This window comes from Phaethon aethereus (assembly GCF_964289735.1).
Source record: "Phaethon aethereus genome assembly, chromosome: 16".
In the NCBI taxonomy this organism is placed as follows: domain Eukaryota; kingdom Metazoa; phylum Chordata; class Aves; order Phaethontiformes; family Phaethontidae; genus Phaethon; species Phaethon aethereus.
The window spans coordinates 16963534-16985639 of NC_138592.1; the positions used below are offsets into that span (position 1 = coordinate 16963534).

Here is a 22106-nt window from a genome sequence, read left to right on the forward strand (position 1 = left end):
TCTCTATTTGTGTCTGCAATTGTACATGCATCTGCAAGGGCACCTGTGGTTGTATGTGCATCTGCAGTGGTGTCATCTGCATCTGCAAGGGCGTCTGCAAAGCTGTCTTCAGTGGTGTCTCCCCCCAGCAAATGTTCTTCTTCTACTGCCTCTGCATCTGCAACGCCATCTCCAATGGTCTGTGCATCTGCAGCAGTATCTCCATCTGGAATGGCCTCTGCACCTGCGATGGTATCTGCACCTGTATGGGCATCTGCAATGGTCTGGGCATCTGCAGCGGCGTCTCCCTCTGCCATGCTGTCGGCATCTGCCATGCTGTCGGCATCTGCAGAGGTATCTCCATCTGCATTTCCATCCTGAATTTCATCTGCGTCTGCAACGGCCTCTGCAAAGATACCTTCCTCTGCAACGGTATCTGCATCAGCAACGCTGTCTCTATCTGCAAGGGCCTCTGCATGTCCCGTTTTGTCTCCATCTGCAGCGGCACATGCAGGGTATCTCAGCACAGGAAAGACACGGGCCTGTTGGAGCGGGGCCAGAGGAGGCCACAAACGTGCTCAGAGGGGTGGCACAGCTCTGCTGTGAGGACAGGCTGAGCGAGCTGGGGTGCTTCGGGCTGGAGCAGAGAAGGCTCCGGGGAGACCTTAGTGCAGCCTGCCAGGGCTTAAAGGGGGCTTCTGAGAAAGCTGGGGACAGACCTTTTAGCAGGGCCTGCAGCGGTAGGACAAGGGGTAACGGTTTTAAACGGAAAGAGGGGAAGATCTCGCCTCGATCGAAGGAAGACATTTTTGACAGTGAGGCTGGTGAAGCACTGGCCCAGCTTGCCCGGAGAGGTGGTAGATGTTCCCATCCCTGGAAACATCCCAGGTCAGGTTGGACGGGGCTCTGAGCAACCTGATCTAGTTGAAGGTGTCCCTGCTCATGGCAGGGGGGTTGGACTAGATGGCCTCCAAAGGTCCCTTCCAGCCCAAACCATTCTATGAGTCTAGGAGTCTATGATCTGGAGGGGCACCTGCATCTCCAGTGGCACCTCCACCTGCAATCGCATCAGGAACTGCATGTGTTTCGGCAGGGGTGTCTGCGTCTGCCCGGGCATCTACACTGGCACCTTCATCTGCAACGGCCTCTCTAATGGTTCCAGTATCCGCGTCTGCAGTGGTATCTCTGTGGGTACCTGCGTGCCTCGTTGTGCCTGTGTCTGCGTCTGTACGGGCACCTGTATGTGCATCTTCAGTCGCATTCGGACCACACCTGTTTACCGGCGCCTCCATCAGTAACGGTATCGCAAGCGGGGGCTGGAGTTGTAGGTGTAACGGAAAGTGTGCTTGTATCTGCAACTGCACGTGTAATCGTGTCTTTATCTGTAATGGTATCTGCAGTCGTATGCGTACTGGTTTGTGCGACTTTTCTTGCATGAATAATTTTGCGGGGTGTGGTGTCTGTGACGCTAATTGTGTCTGTGTTTATATATATTTTACGCCTGTGTTTGCAACTGAACGGGTGTATGGGCCTTTAGTTATAATGGTGCCGGTGTGTGCTGGGTTTGGCTGGCATAGAGTTAATTCTCTTCATGGGAGCTCTATGGTGCTCTACTTTGGATTTGTAATGACAACAGTATCGATCACACAGCTCTGCTTTAGTTACTTAGTTATGAGTAATGTAGTTAGCTATTTGCAAGAGCTCTTTGTGGTTCAAGAAGCCCTAACCATGGCATAAGAGCTCTTACAGGCGGGTGGAACTCAGTGCTGCACTCCATCAGAGGGGTGTAGTGCTTTTTCTTATATGTACTGGTAGTTGTGAGCTACAGAGGCGGGAGAGATACTGGTTCTAACCGCTGTGGGTGCTTTTCCTGCAGCTGGAATACACTTCGCACCCCGGGCCGCGGGCAAATGCTTGAATGCCCTTTCTCCACATTTCCAATATTGCCCAGGTAGTTGTGTCGATAGGGCAGTGTAACCTGCACATAAATCTTAATCATCTAAGATCTATTTCCTGTCACAGGCTTGGTCAGTGCTGCATCTGGTGTTTTAGGTAAGCCGGTGAGGCTTGGACCCAGCTGAGGTGACTCAAACCAATCAGGATCCCATAGGACACCAACATTCTCTAACTGCCTTTACTTTGATTACGGCTGCCTACAGAGCACCAAGTTAATTAATCTGCCAGGAACCCACCACTTGCTCCTTCTGGCAGCCGCAATCATGGCTTCTTTGGCCAAGAAGGTCATACATATATCTGTGGGAATATATATTCGCACATCTTCATGGGAAACATCATCAGAATCCTTCACAGACAATTGAGACGACTGATGATCAAGCACAGCACCGATGTGAAGACTAAACCAGTCCTTGTCCCTCTATGAAATGTTACAGTGCCAGAAACTTGTGGACGGTGTTAGAGAAACTGTAAAGCAAACCTCACACCAATGCTGGTGCAATTCTTGCCTACAACTTGGTCCGTACCCTTAGGAACATTGTGGGGCACAGTGTGCTCTCAACTGGAAGAGCTGGACTCCTTAATCAGCAGCTACGACCAAGCTGTTGCGTACCAGAACCACGGGACTATCGCTGTCAAAGACGACACTGGCCGGGTTGTCAGCATCGCAACAGAAATTGAACTGCTGGACATCACTGGTGTGATCTTCTGTCCGACTCTGCTGACTTTGGGCGATGGTGGAGACCAGACTGCCAAGCTGGAAGGTACAAAACATCAGCCGGTCCCAAACGCCTTGGGAGCGGATCCAACAGCAGCCGGACTGCTGAGGCTGTGGCGCTTCCCAGAGAGATGCGGGGGACGCCCGCAGCGTGGCGGAGCAGGGAGGAGGAGCACCCTGGCCAGGGAACTAGCCCTTTTTCTTGATTAGCTCGCAAGCGCAGGAATTAAGCGTTACTTAAGTGTAAGCTCTGCAGCCTCAGGGCTTGAGTGGCGGATAAGGGAATCCACGTAACAGCCTGGTCTGGGCAAAGGGGACTGAGCCCCGCTTGCCGTGTGTGTTTGTTGTCTTTCTTCACGAGCTGCTGACAGCGAGCTTCAGTCACAGAGCAGGCTGTCCTGGCAGTGGGTTTGCAGTTCTGTCTGCCACAGCGTGTTTTCTCTTTTCTGCTTGCAGCCCGTCCCGTTCGTGCTGCAACCGGGGAGACGAAGCGCCAGCGACGCCACCCGCGGAGCTCTGGGTTTCGCACCAGACGGGGCCTCCTGCTCCAGCGCAGCCAAGGGCTGAAGCTTGAGCTTTCAGCCGAAAGCTGCCGCTGCTCCGCGGGCTGCCCTGGCCGAGGGAGCTTCCCCGTGCCGCCGCGGTGCCAGCCCCCCCGCCCCAGGGTGCCCACACGCCCCATCGCCGCCCCGGTGCCAGGGGCTGCATCCCGCCGCTCCTGCTCTCGCGGACGCTCCCCGGAGCGCGTGCTGCCCGCAGCGCTTTGCGCGGCCGTTAACGGTCTCCGCGCAGAACGCGCCGGAGCAAACCTCTGCCTGGGCGGCCTCTCCCCCGCGGCAGCCCCGCAGCCCGGCGCGGCATCGTCAGCGAGGAGCGAGAAGGGAAGCGCTGCCACAGAGCGGCCCGAGCGAGCCCGGCGCTCCCGGCCCCCGGCCCGGCTCCCGGTCGCGCCCGGCGGGCAGGGTGAGCCGCTCCGCCCGGCCCGGCAGGCGCCAGCCCGCGGCCCGGAGCCGCCTGAGCTCGGTCCGCCGGGGCCGGCCGCGGAGCGGCCCCCGCTGCGGGGCCCGTCAGGCGGCGGAGCCCCGCGGGCGGCGGGCCCGGCGGGCGAGCGGCGCCATGGCGGCGCGGAGCCAGGCCTCCCTGCGGCGCCGGCTGCAGAGCTCGCAGGAGGCGCGGCAGCGCCAAGCGGTGCCGGTGCGGCTGCTACAGGCGAAGGTGAGGAACGCGGGCGCCTGCCCGGCCCGTGTCGAGAGCTGCCCCGGGCCGCCACGGCTCCCTGTTGCCCGTGTGGGCAGCGCCGGGCAGGGCCCGGTGCTGGGGCTGTCGGGACCGGGAGAAAAGCCGGGGCAGGAGTAGCCGAGCCCCTCACAGGCTGCAGCCGCACATGGCCATTGCGTGTGCCCATCCAGGTCCTGCAGTACCGGGCTCGGTGTCGAGAGCTGGAGCGGCGAGCGGGAGCAGCAGGGGTGAGTGTGCAGGTTGCGGACGAGAGTTCGCCTGCGTAGCATTCGTTGACGCAGACAGCACAAAGCTCCCCGAAGCCGGGGCAGAGGAAAACGAGGTTCTGCCACCTGAGGCTGGAAGGAAGCCCTGTACGGTTGCCCGTCGGTGGTTTGTCCGGTTGCCGCTCATAGAGCAGCCGGTAGGCGCAGAAATGCCCCTCCAGAAAAGCCTGTCAGGAAGGCTTTTAGCTGCGTGCAAGAGGGCTTTGCTGCTGGAGCAGCGTTTGTCCTAGGGCTCGGGAGAGGGCTGTGCTGCCTGGTACGCTACATGGCTGTCTCTGAAAAAGAGCCGCTTGAAACATGGCATGTTGGAAGGCGAGAATGCTGGCGTTCCACATGCAGAGCCGGCTCTGCGCTTTTCTTTCTGCTTCATGGCTAAAGTGAACCCAGGAAACGAAGGGCAGGAGAGTGGGAGAGCGTTCCTGGGGTTCGGGTCAAAGTGAGCGCTCGCGGTCATGAGCTGAGGATGCCTCGCTGTGAGAGTGCAACAGTGGGAGACTGAGGAGAGCTGCTGCCATTAGCTAGTAACGCCCCTCCCCTCCCTTCCTGTCCATAGTCACGACACCGTTACGCCGGGAAGGAGCCCCGAGCTCCTGAGATGATAGCCAACAAAGGGAGGGGAAAGCGATGGGTGCTGACAGGAGCGAAGGGAACAGGAGAATTTGACTAAACATGTCCTTTCTCCTTCAGGGCTCCCTTGCAGGCAGGTGGGAAGCCGCCGAAGAGCACCCCCTGAAGAAAGCACTGCTTCAGTGGGAAGAGGAGCAGCAAAGGTACCAGGAAGGAGCGTTCCCTCATACTTGATACACTGGATGCTCGTGGAAGTGAGGGGAAACCTGTCAGTGCTACCTGGTCACCCCAGGGGAAGCGGCTGGGCAAGCTGCTTTGAAAGGAGAAAGGTCCACAGTCTGTTTTCCGTGGGGCAGTCCTAGGGGTGTGTGCTGAACAGCTCTGTTTTGGGCGGGGGGCTATTCCGGGCGACATCCAAAGGACCCTTTCCAGCCTAAGCAAATGAGCTTGCCCTCACAGAGAGCTCTCAGTTAATGCTAGAAAGCACTTCTACTGCCTCTCGGTTTGACAACAAAGTCTGTGTGGAGGGAGCTGGGAAATGACGGGGATGCTGCTTGTGGATAGCAGTTGTTCAGAGGCCTCATTGCTGTTTCTCCCTTTCAAAGGTGTAAGAAGCTGGCCAAAGTGAACACTGTCCTGCGGGAGCACCTCGATAAAGCGAATGAGGTTAATTCAGCCCTCAGAGAAAATGTTGGAAAACTGACGGCGGATTGGATGAGGGCCCAGCAGGAGCTGGAATTGAGGGAAAGTGAACGGCGCGCTGAACGTGAGGTAAGGAGCGGCTACGGGAGCGTCACGGGCGATGCCAGGGTGGAATGCGAGTGCGTTTTATTTGTGGCCTAGAGGACTTGCTGTGGGAAGGTTGTGGCTCTGTTGAGGCTGTGTTGGTGTTGACGAGCAGAAGCCAGGGGTGTGAGATGGAGGAGTGTCAGCAAATTGTGGTGATGGAAGATGCCCACCTGCTGTGAGCGTACTGCTCGGTCTTGGAGGCAAATGCTTGCTGTTGCTGGGCACTGCAGGGCAGTCACAGAGGACCGCTCATCTTTTTAATAGTCCTGAGGTGTCTGTCTAGAGCAGTGGAGACCAGAGAGGACTGTGTGCTTTGAGGTTCAGAGGAGCCAGCAGAAGAACAAGGCAGGCCTCCCTTACCTCCCGTAACAGCCTGTTGGCAGGAAATCTGACGCGGGTCTCGGAGGGGCTTGTTTTTGTCTTCCTCCACCACGACCGCTGGACACCTCGGCAAGGCGAGAGGAGGAATCGTGATCAGTTTGCTTTGCTGCCGTCCACTCCTGCAGGAGGAGCGTGGACGTTCCCTTCTTGGCAGTCAGGTGGCAGGTCTGCTGAGGATGCTTCTGTGGTGGCTCCTGAGCCCTTGATGCCCCTGTTGCAGTGGTTGCTAAAGGAGACCTGGGGATGGTGGCTGTAGTCTCTCCTGTGTAGAGAGACTTGTGCAGTGGCAGCGAAGGCTGACTTGGCATTTCTTTTTGTCTTTGCACGTTCAGCTTTATGACAGCTACTTAAGGGGTGAACATAACCGTCTCCTCGGCCTGTGGTGCCAGGTGGTAACCTTCCGCCGTCATTTCCTGGCAATGAAGACTGCCACTGACCGGTGAGTAGAAGCTAAGGCTAGAGCTCTTGCAGAAGAGCTGTAGCTTCCCTTCACACCTGCTTTTTGAGCCTCGATGTTAACTTTAGTTGTGGCTAAAGCTCAGATTTCTCCTAAAGCATTAAGCGTGCTTTAGGCTATTTTCAGAAGCATTTTGTTCGATGCTGGTTTTCAGGTAACGCTGAGGGGCTCGGGCTATAGGCAATGCAGGGGCCTTATTCAGGTGACTTGACTATGGTGATGTTTGGGCATATTCACAGAGACACAGGCGTGTGTGGACACATTGGAAGAGACTCACCAGCGCTATGCATGCCGCACGTAGAGCAGTCCCTTCTATAGAATGATGAAAATCTGCCTTAAATCTCACTGAGTTTCTTTTCCCACTGCTCCCGATGGAGAGATCATTCATGGATATATTTTTTTTTTTTCTTCTCAATTCCAGCTTACATTTATTCTGGTCGCTTTGTATGTGCTTAGTCCTGTACCAGCATTGCTGAGAGAAAGAATATCTTCTCTACCCTGTTTCTGCATTTATCCAATTAATTTTGCTTAGTCCAATACCTCTTTTTGTGATTGTTTTCTTGTATTTGGGCTCTCTGAAGTTCCTTTCTCACAGTTGCCTTCTACACAAACAAATGTAGCGTAGCCGTAATAGTACCTTCTTCTGGTGTCAGCATGCAGTTTATTTCCAACTCTGGGTTATTGTCAGCCATTTACCTTCTTTGGCGATAAGCCATCCTTAGTGTGTGGAGTGTGCCTGACTTACTATTCAATTCTTGTGATATTTGTGCTTTTTTTGCTACAACATTTTAAGCTTATTCTTACAGCACCTTGCTGGAATGTTTATTCTGTAGATATTGTTGTGAGCCTCTTAGCAGTCCAAGGGTTGATAATAATAGCCCGCTTAAGGCTGATCCCCTAGGTAGGTATAGAAGCTGGGGACCTTGGTAAAATGCCTTACATCTGTTGATGATAACTAGAGGATATTAATAAGAGAGAGCAGGAGCAACAGTTAATAAGAGTAATGAGAGGCTCATGAAGACTTCTGGCTGTGCCCTCCATTTCTTCCTCTCTCTGAGGAGAAAACAGGCTCATTTCTCAACCGTCCCTAGACTTGTTGCTCACCTGTCAAGATGTGTCCTGGTCCCAAAGTGTCAGATGAATGATTCGTCCGCAACGAAGATGTCATCTTTCCTGCCAGCTTTTACTGTTGCACAATTACGTGCTTCAGAGGTGAGTCGGCTGCTAAAGATGGTGGCGTGAACATGAGCTCTTTCTTTATTCTTCTTCAGAGATTTGTCTGAGCTGAAGGCAGAGCAAATGAGGGTTTCTGGATCTATACTTGTAAACTGCTCCCATCTAAAATCCGTCGTACAGCTCCGGCAGCCCATCACGCTGGGTAGAGCTGTCCTCAAGGATCGGGCAGAGCAGCAAGCGGGACAGGAGATAAACCAGGAGACTCAGGAAGTGATGAGCTTACAAGTCAAGGGGGACCTGGAGAAGAAGGAGCTTCAAGACAGGTGAAGGTGTTTTAAATGTGGCTGTTGCCAGCGTGATCTTTTGTGGCTGCTGCTTGGATTCCTAGCTGGGCTGTGCTCACGTTTAAAACACAGCCATTCTGCACAGCCTTGTTTCTGTCCCTCGTCAAAGTACTGCCTTCCGCAGAAAGGACAGAAAAAACGGTCTGAGTGACAGCAGCTCTTCTGAGTAAGCCCGGACTGGAAAAGAGATTGCGTCTTTCAGTGCTTTTGCCGTTAAGTGGTTCTTGGTGAGCGGTTGAGACCAGTATAAAGAGAGCTCTGTCTCTCGTACAGCCCTTTTGCTAGCCAGGGCTGTGCTAAAGGGAGTTGGGAGGCATTTGCCCAGGGCCATCATAAGCAGTGTAGCACCTGTGTACTGACAAGTCCTTGCAAGGCTGAGTGCAGAAGGCCTCTTTGGGGCAAGAAGTGCTGTTTTGCAACATTGAGCATATGAACCTGTAGAGATGAATGCTGCCCTTGCTGTATTTTCTGGGTTGAACTTTCTCTGCTATGCTTCTGGGAGCTGCTGAGCTCTTTAACAGGCGATGGTGTGCAATGCTTCTGGAATGGCACGTGGACCTTCTGTTCTCAGGGTGGTGGAGCTCTCGGCCTTGCTTGTACAGTCTCAGAAACAGAATGAGGAGAAGGAGACGACCATGAGGACACTTCACGACACCGTGGAGATTCTAGTATGTTTTCCCTTTATCTGGGAGGTGGCGCAGCGTTTGCTCTCCAGGCTCAGCACAAAGAGGTGTAGCTTCCTCAAGAGAAAGAGTGGCAAAGGTGCTAACTGTCTGGGAACGTCAGGCACATGGCCCAATATTCCTCGTGCGTTGGGCCCATGTGGAGTCAGTCCAGGTGCAGGCAGTGGCAGGGGGGCTGGAGACAGTTCAGGTGTCTTCCTCAGGGGGGTTGCAGCGGTGCTATTGTGCCTGTGGCTTTCAGTCTCTAGGGATGAGAGTTCCTTGGAATGGATAGCTTGACAGCAGTCTGTAGAAACTAGCTGTTGGTCTTTCTCCTCTTAGTTTTTGCAAAGAAGAAATTGAATAGATGTGGGAGGGAATATACTGGAGTCACTAGGGCTGAGGCTTATCGGCATGGCAGTGCTACTGAGGATGGGAATGCTACAGAGGGGAGCAGCTCTCCCCTGCCCACCCTTGCCTTATTCTGTTCCCAGGAAGGAAGTCGATTAGAGAAAGAATATGAAGCTTCATTGACTAGAAGTGTCAAAGAAGAGAATCTTTCCCTCCAGAAGCTGATAAAAGATATAATGGAGGTGAGTACAGAGTTCAGAGACTCATAGAACCATGGAATAGTCTGGGTTGGAAGGGGCCTTTAAAGATCACCTAGTCCAACCCCCCGGCAGTGAGCAGGGGCATCTTTAACTGGATCAGGTTGCTCAGGAGTTGGGACCACAATCGCGGAGCACTTGTGGCCACAGGGACAAAACTGCTTTGTTGACTGAAGAAATGAGAGAATTGAGTTTTGAATGACTCTAGGGTGAAGTGGGGGGAAAAGGAGAAATAGATAAAGGAAGCCCAATAGAATGAGCAAAGAGTAACGGCTTGATGCGGGCTTTCAGGTGGTGTTAGATGACAGTGACAGTACGGTCAGCATTACCTGCCCTGAGAGTTCCCAACATGCAGAGCCTAGCAACATCCTCTCTTGTCTGAGCCCCCTTGATGCAGAGCGTGCCTTTGTATTGGTTCAGGAAGCACTGGCAAGGAGGCGAGGAGCAACACAGGTGAGAATTTCTGCTTGTCTTCCCTGCTGGCTCAGCTGCTAATGCCATGCTTAGCTTGACAGCTTTCCATTTACTTTGCCAGTTGAGCCAGTTCCTTTCTAGCCTGCCCACTCTTGCTATTGAGTATTGCTACCTTGAGTATTACCTTGGCAGTCTCGCCAGCTCTGTGTTCTACTTCTTTTCTCTCCTTGATCTCCACCCCCTCGTGACAGCTTTTGCCTTCAGGCGAGCTGTCTCTCTGCTTGCTGCTTCCACTCCAGCTACCTGGAGCCATCTTCCCTGCTCCTTATGGCTTTTTTGTGCTCTTTCCCTGCCCATTCCTTGCAGGCCCTAAGAGAAGAGCTTTCTGCCAGGCAGGACTCTCTCAATTTCCTGCAGCAGCAGCACAGACAGCAGGAAGAGAAGTGCAGGAAGCTGCAGCAAAGGCTTGAGCAACTGGAGGAGGAATGCAAGGCGTCCAGCAGCCACCGGCAGCACCTCCAGGCTCTGGTAGAAGCCCTCCAAAGGTGAGTGTTTCCTCCTCCTCCTGCGTTCTAGAGGCAATCTGCTTCCAGTGCTGGGAGTCCGGAGGATTTATGGGCAAAGAACTCGCCTGCCCTGCCACGCTTGGCACTTTGTCATCCTCCTGTCACTGCTTTTCATGCTCTACTGTGCATCGTAAGGCTGTCTTGGAGATTCCGAGCGTTGTTGGACTACAAGAGGCCTCCCTCTCGACATGCTGCTTCTCTGAATTGTGTTCTTTGGGTGCCCTTCCTAGCCACTGCTGCTCACTGAATGAAGGCAAAAGCCTGCCTTCCTTTCTCCTTCCCTCCTCGGTTACCTGGCAAGGGGGAGAGCAAGTTCTTCCTTACCGTGCTCCCCACAACTCCATCCTGGCATGATGAAAATGGGACCTGTGACTCTTCAGGCCTCTGTGTTCTTCTAAGTGAGCCTTGTCTCTGCAGTGACTGTGCAAACCTTGAGCAAACCAGGGAAGAGCTACAGCAACAGCTTGAAGTAACGGAGCAAGAAGCCTCGCGTCTGCGTCAAAGTAACTCTGAACTGCAGTTGAAGGGAGATTCAGCCCAGAGGGAAAAGGTGGAGCAGCAACAGGCGATGGAGAGAGCACGTTGTGACCAGGAGCTCCTGTGAGCGTTAAAGCTTTCTCTGGGCAGGGGTGGGCATTGCTGGACTTGAGGAGGCCCACCGTAAAAGAATGAATTTTGCATGCTCCTCGTTTGTAGCACAGAAGGGTGATGGGACTGCGTGGGCAGGTCTGGCTACCTACTGACACACAGCATAGCTGCCTCCTTGTACTTTCTTTATGACCCTTTAAAAAAAGTCATTCCAAACCTGGCCAGAGTAGTTGCTGACAGGCATAAGCTGAAACAAGAGAGGCTCAGACTGGATTCAAGGAGAACAAAAAATTTGAACCATGAAGGCGATCATGCAGCAGAACAGGTTGCTCAGGGAGGCCATCCAGATGCCATCCCTTGAAATTTGGGAGACCCGAGTGGAGAGAGCCTCGAGCAACCTGGGCTGATCCCATAGCTGACCCCAGGTGCTTTGAGTTGAAGATTGGGCTAGAGGCCTCCTGGGGTCCCTGCCAGCCTGAACCATCCTGTGATCCTATGATTATTGGACTGGAAATTCATACACATCTCCTCCCCAAACAGATTGCAGGCTCTTCCTTCATCTCACTGCTGAAGGCAAGAGCAATTGTGGGAATATGAATCTGGACTTAGAAAGTCTGTCTTGCCCAAAGACGAACTTTGGAAAGTCTCGTAGCCAATGTGTGGAAAAGGAGAGAGAGAACTAACAGGCAGGAAGCGGTTGAGAGTACCTGAACCTTTTGGAAACGTTCTGTGATTTCTGGAAGCTTGTTTTACTTTCTCAGTGACAAGTGTTTCACCTACATCAATGACAAAGAGTGAGGCAGCTCTAGTCAGGGAATTCCAGTATTTGTTAGGTGCAAACAGGAAGCTGTTGGAAGTCATTCAAACTGCCATATCTGGGACACAGGATGTGCTCTTGGTTTTGGAAATGAGCATATTTTTACATTAACCACTTGTTTGCCTTTCCCCTTCTCCTAGACTGAAGGACTTAGCCGCACTTGAAGGCAAACATTCATTATTACAGAGTGAGCTGGCAGTCGCGAGAGAGGCACTGGAGGAATCGCACCTTCAGAGGGATCTGCTGAAGCAAGAGAAACACGAGCTTACGGTGGCACTGGAGAAGGTATGGTCACCATCTTGCTAGGCAGCACTTGTGGGAGAGGGAGTTGTGATAACAAGACCACCGCAGATGCTGCTTCTGGCAGTAGAGAACAGGGACAACGTTGTTCTCCATCTTGGAAAACGGTGATCAGAGCACCCAGGCTCTTTGGGGTAGTTAGTCCCCACGTGCTTATTGGGAGCGCTGAACTGGGAGTATGTCAGAAACGCACGGGGGTGTGGGCTTGCTGCTTGAAGTCGGGGATTTTCCTGCTTTTATTGTCATGTTGTTCTTTTGTCTCTTCAGGCTGAGCAGTTGGTAGCAGAGTTGACCGGGGCTCACAGTGAGCTGAGTGCTGAAAATGCTGATCTGCATGTTGCAACAGCAACCATGAGCAGCATCAATGAAGCTCTCGCACTGGATAAAGTGCAGCTGAACAAACTTGTGCTGCAGGTGAGCAGCGCTGCCAAAGAGCTTGTGAGGTGTTTGTCTCCAGCTGCTGCTGCTTCTGAGACTTCTTGCCTTCCGACCGTACGGCTGACTGAATATGGACATGTTGTTCCTCTTCCTGTGCATGCCAAAGCTTCTTCATAGTAAACTCTGTATTTTATTTATACATAAAACTGTATTTTGTTTCCTCTCTGCTTCTGTGATTGTAGCTGGAGCAAGAGAATGAAGTTCTGTCAGGTAGAGTGGCCGACATGGCGAGAGCAAAGATGTCTGACCAGGAGAAGCTGAGCCTGTGTAAAAGAGCAAATGATGAGCTCTGCGCAGAGAAAGCCCACCTGGAGCAGCTGCTGCAGGAAGCAGAGGAGCAACAGGAGAGGCTGCAGGCAGAGCTGAGGTGGCTGGCAGAGGAGAAGGAAGAAATCCAAGAGAAACTCAGTCAGGTGAGACCAAAAACCTGGTGCTTCTGGGTGGGCATTGGGCTGCTTGGCTCAGTGAAGCTGCATCCGTTGGATTCTGCAGTGGTTTTGTCCAGGAGACACATGGCAGTGCTGGAGGTCATGCTTTTACTGTCATGTTTACTTCTTCTTGGAAACGTCTTGATGGCTTGCAGAGCTTTTGGTAAGCTGCAAAGAGACGATTGCATTGTCCATGAATCTGAGTGGGGCTACTACTCTCACATGTGGCCAAAGCAGCAAACTGTGTAGCTCTGAGTCCTTTTTCTGAGGTGAAAAGCAGGGCTGCATGTTCCTATTTATGTTTTTCATTGAGAAGTCTGCAACTTTCAAAACTCCATTTGTCTGAGCCTAGAGAGCGGGACAAAGCTGCAAGTCAGTGCCTGCTGTCATGTATTGCTAAGAGCGGCAGTGACATCCTGAAATTGTTGAAATGGTATTGTAAGACATACATGCAACTTTGTGGCTGGAAAGCTGCCTAGGGGAAAAGGACCTGGGGGTGCTGGTCGACAGCCAGCTGCGTATCGTCTGGCAGCGTGCCCAGGTGGCCAAGAAGGCCAACAGCATCCTGGCTTGTGTCAGAAACAGGTCCTGCCCAGCAGGACTAGGGCAGGCAGTGATCGTGCCCCTGTGCTTGGCAGTGGTGAGGCCCCACCTCAACTACTGTGTTCAGTTTTATGCCCCTTGCTCCAAGAAAGACACTGAGGTGCTGGAGCGTGTCCAGAGAAGGGCAACGAAGCTGGTGAGGGGTCTGGAGCACAAGTCTGATGAGGAGCAGCTGAGGGAACTGGGGATGTTTAGCCTGGAGAAGAGGAGGCTGAGGGGAGACCTTATCACTCTCTACAAGTACCTGAACGGGGGTTGTAGCGAGGTGGGTGTCAGTCTTGGCCATTATTAGGTGTGCGGTGGGACTCGATGATCTTAAAGGTCTTTCCCAACCGAAATGATTCTGTGATTCTATGGATTGTTAGAGTCTCTTTAGGCGTTGAGGAAGAAGAGGAGAAAGAGGTGATCACACAAGACTCTTCAGTCAGGACTAACTGATTTTGGTAGCCTGGAAGAAGAGCTTGGGAGAATCATGTCCCTGGAGGAGACTAGGGAGTTTGTCATCACGGAAATGTCAGTGTCACAATGTATGATCTTGGGTATTATGGGATAGCTTTGAGAGAATTGTTTGTTTCTGACGGTCTGTTCTCTGTTAGATAGCCTTAGTTTTGGAGTATGTGGTATGTTTGGCAAATACCCAGCAGCGGTGTTAGACTGAAGAAAAAAGCCCAAAAATTGTGGTTAATCTTCAAGCTGGAATACCAGCAAGGTATATTAGACAACTTGTTTGTGTAAGACAAGTAAACAGTGTTCTTGACATGAGCTACTGTGCCAACAGAGTCTACCATCTCTTTGGCCACATCAGCCAGACTTTAGACACCAAAGTAGGTGACACTTTGAGTATTTTCTTTTTCTAGAAGGTGAAACCATGTGTATTTTCACTTTCTCCCATGAGCAAAGATGCTTTTGCTCAAACCTTCCTGAAAATTTCCAGCACTACAATAGATCCTGGTAGAATGTCAGTTTGCAAGGTGGCAGTTCTGGAAAATGCAGAATTTGTGCATGAAAACACGTAGTGTGGGATACGTACGTTTGTCGTGAAGGAGCTGTGTGGTCCCCGGCACGCCAGTAGGGCCTTACGCATCTCTTCCAAGTTAACGGTGCCAGTGCCTTTTGGCAGCCCAGGGTATGAGCGTGGTATACAGCAGATGCTGTTAAGCTTTCAGCCCACAGTACAGGAGCTCTTTCTGCGGTAGCTGGTTCACCAGTGGCACTGGCTGGCTCTGCACAGAACTCCAGAGAAAGGGCTCTAACTGTATTTTGTCCCGCTTTCAGGTTTACCATCAGCAAGAGTTGGCAAGCAGTGGTCTGGAGCAGTTGCGCCAGGAGTCCTGTCGCCAAGGGCACGCGCTGGCCGAGGCATCCAAAGAGAAGGAATTGCTGGTGCATGAGAAGGCCGCCCTAGAGGTGCGACTGGCAGCCATGGAGCGGGACAACCAAGGCCTTTCAGAGCAGTTGGCGGAAACCAGGTAAAGGCAGGGAGGAGAGCCTAGGCAGGACGTTATTTAATGTCTGTAATTATAAAGGTAATCATTACACGAGGTTTTATTGCATCTTGCGTGCTTTTCAGATGTTTTCACCTTCCATGCACAGAAAATGGAAGACTCTCGAGCCAAAAGAAAAAAGAGTCTACCATGATTTGAGTGTTATTTTCTGACAGCTAAAGCTCCCCTGAGCCTTGGGCTCATGTTTCTGCCCCCTTGCACTTCACACAGGTGTGAAGTCCAAAGCAAGCCAACTTGGCTCTGCGTTGAGTAGCAATTAAACCATGCAGACATTTACTGAAACCTGAAGTTTCTCTCTAGTTTTGGTTTCTTGTTCTGTGCCTTTGAACATAGATCTTCCCTTAATAAGTAGTTTGGCATGGGATCTTCAGAATTCAAGGCTGTTGCGTACGGACATTGTGAGGAGGACACTGCCATTTAGGGTGAAGCTAGAGGCTGAAAATCTTGAGGGCCTTCTGTTTCTAAGCTAACTCCTGTCAAGTATGGTGCAGGACCTAGAGCTGGTTACAGCAGCAGCAGAGAAACCTCTTTTGAATTCTCACCAGTCTTTGGGGATTGTTGCCCATCACTGATGCCTGGGTCCTGGGCTCCTTACCACCTGCTGTTCAGAGACAGACGTTGCGGAGAAGTTATACAGGGAAGGAACAAGCTTCTGTGCTTCTGCTGTATCGGGTTTCTGAGATCACATGTGACAAGTTCTGCTTTTCCCTTCCACAAAGAAAAAGAGAAAAAGACTTGAGATGTTTGTCCTCGTCTTAGGTGTTTTTTAGAAGACTCCTGAACTTGCAGATCTGTACATTTGGTATTTGAGATTGATTGTCGTACTTCTTGACTTCTACACTTTACCACTCCAGAGTATGTTGTTAGCAAGGCTGATAAACGCCATTTTGACTCAGTGTGTTTCTTGAGAGCTGCTGCTTCTTTGGAGCTCCAGCTTCTCTTATTTGATCCAACTGAATTATGTTTGGTCAATTATTGGGCTGTTATTAAATTATTAAATGTTCAGCTCCTTTTTTTTTTTTTTCCGCCAAAGAGATAAATGCTATTTTTAAAAAGAGATCAGTTAGTTATGAAGAACCTTTGGCAATAGATAATGAAAAATCAGCAACTGTTCTTGCCAGATGCTGTTCTCAAGAGCCTTTTGTTGTCACAGTTTTGGAGTCCCATCTTTTCTGTTTTAGAGCCTGAGTTCTATTTATCCATGAAATGGGGCACATTTACTCTGGACTGCCCGAGATCGGCGTAATCAGAAATCTGTGCTTGTTCTCCTTCTTGGAGATCGATCCTCCGTTGTCCATCAAAGCAGTGAAATCCTCCCGTTGAGGGTTTTGCTGTTGTACCACTCGGGTGCCCCGTTGCCCTGAAGGACGTTACCCTGATGGCATCCCTGTACTAGTGAGGCGGTGCTGTGTATTGGAGGACGCTGGCACGCAGGGCGCTGTGTGAGGTCAGGGAGGTAACTGCAGCTCCTGGTTCCAGAATCCTGTGTATCTATGCACCAGCTGGTTGAAGCCTCTGGAGTAACAGTTTGCCTCTGCAGTACTACAGCTTCCTGTCTAAGGAGTGACAAGTCATTTGGGCTACTGCCTACTTAGTTAGCAACGTGGAAATAAAGGTAGCAAGTTTTTCTCTTGACCTTCCCAGCGTTTAAACGGAAGGATACCTGTCTCTCCTTTCAGATCGTTCTTGTTCAGATAAAATCTAGTTCTGATTTCTTACAAATGCTGCTACCAGCATGAGATTTTACTATATCACCTGATGTATTTCTTTGGCCCCTTTTAAATATAGGGAGTCTGGAAAACTACCTACCTATACCTATGCTATGAACAGCACTAAAAAGTCACGAGTCAGACAGGGTAATACTCTTCTGTTTTCTGTGCTGCTGCAGAGCAACCTGGAAGTGCTGATGAGATTAAGGGCTGCGAGCAGAGGCTGGGCTTTTGCTTGCCGGCACAGACGTTGTGGGCACAGCTACCCGCGTGTCCTAGATCGGACAACAGCAATTTAAGATTTGTCTACTGAGATCAAACTCGGCTGGGCTTTTTTGCGTTACGCTAGGTCGTAAGGAAAGCCCGGGCATTCCCTCGGAGGGGCCTGCATTGCTCTTGCAACGGTAGAAATGTGATGTCTGTATACAAGTTTCCATGCAAGCCATTTTCCATCCTCAGGTGTAGGGACCTTGAACGACTTCCTACTGGCATAAGTCTGCGTGGATGTCAGGAGCAAGAAGCTCCTTTCTCTCCGTATTCACAACTTGCAGGTCTGTGAAGGAGACCCTGGTATCCAGCCTGTTTGAGGCTCAGCAGCACTTATTTCAGCTGGAGATCAGCAGGAGTCAGCTTGAAATCCAACTTCACGCAGTCAAGCAAGCCAAGGAGGTGATACAAGGTGAGAGCCTCATGTGCCTTGTTTCTGGTGGTGCCCTGCCCTAGGGAAGGTGGTATAAAAATGGCTCTGTGTCCGCAGTGCTTCTGAGGAGTGAAGGAGCTGGAGGCAGATCCCTCCTAGACCGAAATTCAAATGGCGTAAGGTCAGTAAAGTCAGAAGCGCTGCTTGTGTAGACTCTGAATCTTGCTGTTTGCCGTGTTTGCAGGGGAAGTGCAGTGCCTTCGATATGAGCTGGAAGCAGAGCGATCTCTCATGAAGCAGGAACGGGAAAACATGGCGCAGCAGCTCTTGCGGACAGAACAGCAGTGTGACAGTACCCTCCAGCTTCGGGAGGCTGATCATGAAGCGGAAATAAACAAGCTCCTGCAAGACCTGGTAGGAAACAATATGCTTCTGAATTCTTGACGCAAGCCTTGTGGGCTGGCTTCAGGAGAAGAACAGCCTGAGCATGTGAAAGGGCAGCAATCATCTGTCACAGGCCACACGTTGCTAGGCCAGGCAGCAGAGCCAATGGCTCGCACTTGAAGGCCCGTGAAGACCCACGGGGCTATGGTGGGAGAGTATATGCAGCCACAGGTTCTGTGTGGGCGTAAGACGAGTTCAACAGAAGATTGGGTGGTCTCCACCCAAAGCGTGGCAGCTTACGGAACAGGCCCCTGGTTCCTGGTACTTCAGTTCGTGGCCTGTGTTGTGACTAGGGCATCAGGGTACTGGTCTCTTTCTCACCCTGCAGTCCACCTGCACCTTGTCATTGATGAAAAGGCAGGTGAGCTTTGAAAATAGAGACTCTGAGAATAGAGAGAAATCATGAGAAGAGAGGTGCTAGGAAACAGGCAGCCATCAAAAAGGGGAAGGAGACATCCCCTTTTCTTTGTGGTTGGACTCAATGGTCTTAAAGGTGTTTTCCAACCTAAATGATTCTATGGTTCTTCTCTGTGCTGAGCCTCCCTTTAAGTTCCTTGATGGGACATGATTTATGGATGGCAGAGAGCCACTGCTGTGCACTGTTGAGGTGGGGGTTTGTGGGAGGGATGAAGCTTTGCTTTTTTTTTGCGGAGCTTGTCTGGGAGTTCATCTTGAAGCCTTTTCCTCCACTCCTCAGGCAAGCAGAAGCAGAGCGGGGCAGAAAAGCAGAAAGAAGTGGCTGAGTGAATGTGATTCTGAGACAGGAAGAGGAGAGAGGTGACCCTGATGGCATGTCCCAGTAACTTGCTCTCCATTTGTGTTTACAGAACATCACAGAAAAGCTGCAAGCAGAGCTGGACAAAACTCGGAGAGAGATCAAGGCAGTGGAGAAGAGGCACAATGAGGAAATCCAAACCACCAAAGAGGAAATTAATACTGTTCTGCAGGAGAGGGATGCTCTACGAAACCAGGTGACTGGAACAGCAATAGATGACTCCAGTCATCAAACAGGTGGTCTCTCCCCTTCTTGCCTTTCCATTGCAGAGCAGCAGGCTGATGGGGTAGTCCCTCCGACTGCCACCTTACTGTGGTCTCCATCTCAGCTGGTCTGAAGGAGACTTACTGGTCAGCTGAATTGCAGCTGCTGCCCTGGACAGATGGGTTAGTCCCTCTGCCTGTTTGCCAGCGATCATCAGAATGGATTTCTGCTGGCCAGTTACTGCTAGCCATGTTTCGTGAGGTGGTTTTTCAGATGAACGTGGTGACCCACGTGGATTTTTCAACAAGTCGGCTGTATCCACTGTGAATCTAGTACTGTCGTGACAGGGTGAAATTTAAAGTTGTTCTGTCCCTTTCCTCACAGTGTGTGATATGTCTGGCAGTGACAAGCTGTAGTCTTTGACTGCTTTGTTCTGTTTTACTTGAGGTGGAAGAGTTGACGTCTCAGTTAGCAGCCTCCAAAGAGTCCCAGCAAGTGATTGGCCGCAAAGCTCAGCAAGATCTGAGTGAGGCACAGGAACTGTCAAGGCAGAAGGTGCTGGAGGTTGTGCACCTCCAGAAGATCCTGGAGGAGAAGAGGAGTCAATGGGAGGAGGCAGAACATCAGAATGAGGAGCTGCAAGCGTGTCTGCAGTCCTTGCAGGAGGAAAGGAGTCGATGGGAAGAAGCGGAGCACTGCAACAGAGAATTTCAGGCTTTGCTGAAGGTCCTTGAGAGTGAAAAAGCCAGGTAAACAAAAGCCAGTGAGAGTCTCCCTTCTGTTTGATGGCTTGATGCCATTTCCAGATCTTTGCATATACAAGCGGCTCTGGCAGCATTTCCTAAAAAGCAGACTTCTGAACTACCCATGCAGAGATGTTTCATTCTCTTGATGCTGTGTTTCATTTTCTTCTAATCCTTCAGTTACTGTTTTTCTGAAGACGGTGGCTTTTGGAGTAGTCCTTCCCTTCAAAGGCGGTGTTCTTTTGTTAGGTCGGCACATTAATACTGATAAACGAGACTTTCAGGGGGTTCAAACCTGAAATGCACCGAAGGAGGCAGGTGGAGCTGCAGTACAGTGAGCTGGATTGATCCATCAGCTCCTCCTCGGGTCCAGTAAACTTGAAGCATTTGGGATCTGTATCGGTCTTCCATCCCGATACCTCTGGTTGGGAGAAGCCATCTTAAAACCATGGTTTTGAACTAAGCCAGATTCCCCTCTGAGACACCCAAGAAAGAAGAATGTTTCTGATTGCCATCTGTTTCCTCGCTCCTCAGAAAATCCCCACAGGTGTCTGGAGAGGCTCGAGCAGGATCCCTGCCAGCCTCAGCAGCTGCAGATAGGACTGACTGTCCAAGGAGTGCACGAAAGAAGAGAAAGGGTAGGCAGGCTACTTCCCCTGGTAAAGTCCTGCCAGTCTTCAGCACATGTCTTCCCTGAAGAAGAGAAATAAAAGGCAGTGCAGTCTTGCTTCCCCTGCGAGGGATCCTGCGTCTTCTAGACGGATCTGAGCATTTCCTCCAAGCCTCCATTACCACGGCTGGTGTCAGCCGTCATTTCTCTAGCTGAAAGTGATATGGGTGCTGGCAAAACTCCCCAAAGATCACCTTGCTGTCAGTTGCTGCTCTTCCTATCAGGACATACAAGCTAGGGGGAGAAAATGTCTCTGCATTATTGACAAAACGTCTCCCTTGGCATCTCATTAGTCAGAAGAAAAACTTTCCTCTTCCCTGATGTCTTCATTTCAGGACTTGGTTGTGTTTCTATTCACATTCCCATCTCCAGAAAGATCGGGTATGTAGGCAGTAATTCCCCTTTCTTCTGTGGAAGCAAGCGTAGTGGGCACATGCTTGGGTGTGGCTGCCAACCTGGCTTAGGACTGAAGCAGCAGCCCGGATGTTTAGACAAACCTCAGCAGACAAAGCACTTTTCCCCTTGGTGGTGGAAGTCCTAAGAGTTTATTAAACGTTATGCCACGTAGTAATGAGTTGCATGCTTTGTCTGGCAGGCTGACCTTGTCTCTGGAAGAGAAGGAACTGAGCCTCAGAACCCTGGAAGAAAACAACCTTGCCCAGCAAAACGAGGTGTCTCAGCTTCTTTCTGCTGTTCACCAGGCCCAGAAGCTGCATTCAGACCACAGAAGGGAAATACAAGAGCTCAACAACCAGGTGAGCTAGGCACTAGCATCTTCTTCTCCAGGGACATAGAATCCCACCTTCAGCTTGTAGGCCCCAGCTTGTTTCCCCTCCCAACAACGTACACACCTGCTGTACTCTGCCCAGGGACTTTGCACATGGAGGTCAAGGCTGGATCTGCGATGTTCTGCCTGTGCTTTCCCCTATTCTCTCATGGTTCACGGCATTAAATCTCTGAGGAGAAACGGAAGGCTCCTTTGGAGCTTCTCAGTACCTCTGTTACAAACGTCGTCCCCAGATGGCGTTTCTGCCTTCAACGGGCACTGAGCAGTCTGGTGAAACAGAAGTGGTTATGGCAGTCTGTGGAAGTCACTTCCATCTCAGCCGGTTCCTCGGGCATTTTGGAGATGCCCCATGAAGGATGCTGATTGTCTCCCTTTCACTTCTACTCCTGAGCATCCCTGGCAGCCCCTCTCTCCATGTGGGGATGCTTGATCTGCCACCTCACCTGCCAGCCACCCGCTCTCACACTCACCCCGCCCACAGAGCTTCGTTTCTGAGGTTGGAAAGCACGAAAGCCTGACGTTTGATCGTTCCTTTGGGGATGGGGAAACCGCCTTCGGGCCCCTCAGCCTCCGGATACCTGTTTCTAGCTTATTTTGCTCAGTTTGAATCCTTGGCTTTGTGCCTTCTGTTTCCAGTGGTTGATTTGCTTGAGGTGATTTCTCCTTCATTGCTTCCTCTAGTTCCCGCTCCGCTGCCTCAGGAGCAGCGGTGTCCCTGAGGCTCTGTGCGTCTGTGTTCTAGATACAGTCACTGCAGGCGGTAGTGCTGGAGAAGGAGGCTGACCTGGCAGCTCAAGAGAAGCAGCTGCTGCAGGATCTGGAGGAGTCCCGAGCCGGCGAACGTTGCCTGAGGGAGACTCTGCGCACGCTGGAGGCTGAGACGTCTGAACTGCGCTTGAGGCTTCGTAGCACAGAGAACAGAGCAGAGGCATTGGCCGTGGAGCGTCAGCAGGCTGACAGCGCCCGCTGTGAAGCGCGATCCCAGCTGGAGCAACTGCACTTGGTTCTCCACCACACGATCTGTGACAGCAGAGACTTGGTCGCTTGGAGCTCAGGCAAGTGTGGCAGACTGGCTGAGCAAGTCCATAGAGCACGTACAGGAGAGCAGATGGAGGGAGGGGTGGTTCGCTGTAATCCCGATGTGGTAGCCTCATCCTTTCCGCTTCGGCTGCCTCAAGCCTCGGGAAGTCTTGAAAGCCTGTCATCGCTGCAGAGAGGCAAGTCCATGTTTGTACATGGAGAAATGACCAGCATGAAAACGAAAGAGGGCCCAAGTCATGCCAAGTCAGAGGGCACGTGCCTTCTTCCTTGGGGCAGCGCTGGCTTTAGCGGTCAT

At 51.6% G+C, this 22106-nt stretch overlaps 1 protein-coding gene across 1 annotated transcript in view; it reads left to right on the forward strand.

Annotated features, from left to right (window-relative positions):
* The window catches only part of LOC309410752 (uncharacterized protein), a gene marked incomplete at its 5' end in the record, with an annotated part of 61450 nt that overhangs the window by 30729 nt on the left and 8615 nt on the right, over positions 1–22106 (forward strand). The window contains 25 exon segments of the mRNA XM_082007198.1: positions 68–494; positions 990–1218; positions 2484–2696; positions 3443–3512; positions 3640–3865; positions 4060–4116; positions 4843–4925; positions 5328–5493; positions 6225–6331; positions 7621–7848; positions 8441–8537; positions 9026–9124; positions 9431–9592; positions 9920–10098; positions 10537–10719; positions 11665–11809; positions 12092–12238; positions 12445–12675; positions 14569–14762; positions 17059–17186; positions 17392–17561; positions 18407–18562; positions 19018–19319; positions 20579–20738; positions 21513–21830. Of these exon segments, the coding sequence (XP_081863324.1) occupies positions 68–494; positions 990–1218; positions 2484–2696; positions 3443–3512; positions 3640–3865; positions 4060–4116; positions 4843–4925; positions 5328–5493; positions 6225–6331; positions 7621–7848; positions 8441–8537; positions 9026–9124; positions 9431–9592; positions 9920–10098; positions 10537–10719; positions 11665–11809; positions 12092–12238; positions 12445–12675; positions 14569–14762; positions 17059–17186; positions 17392–17561; positions 18407–18562; positions 19018–19319; positions 20579–20738; positions 21513–21830 (4477 nt within the window).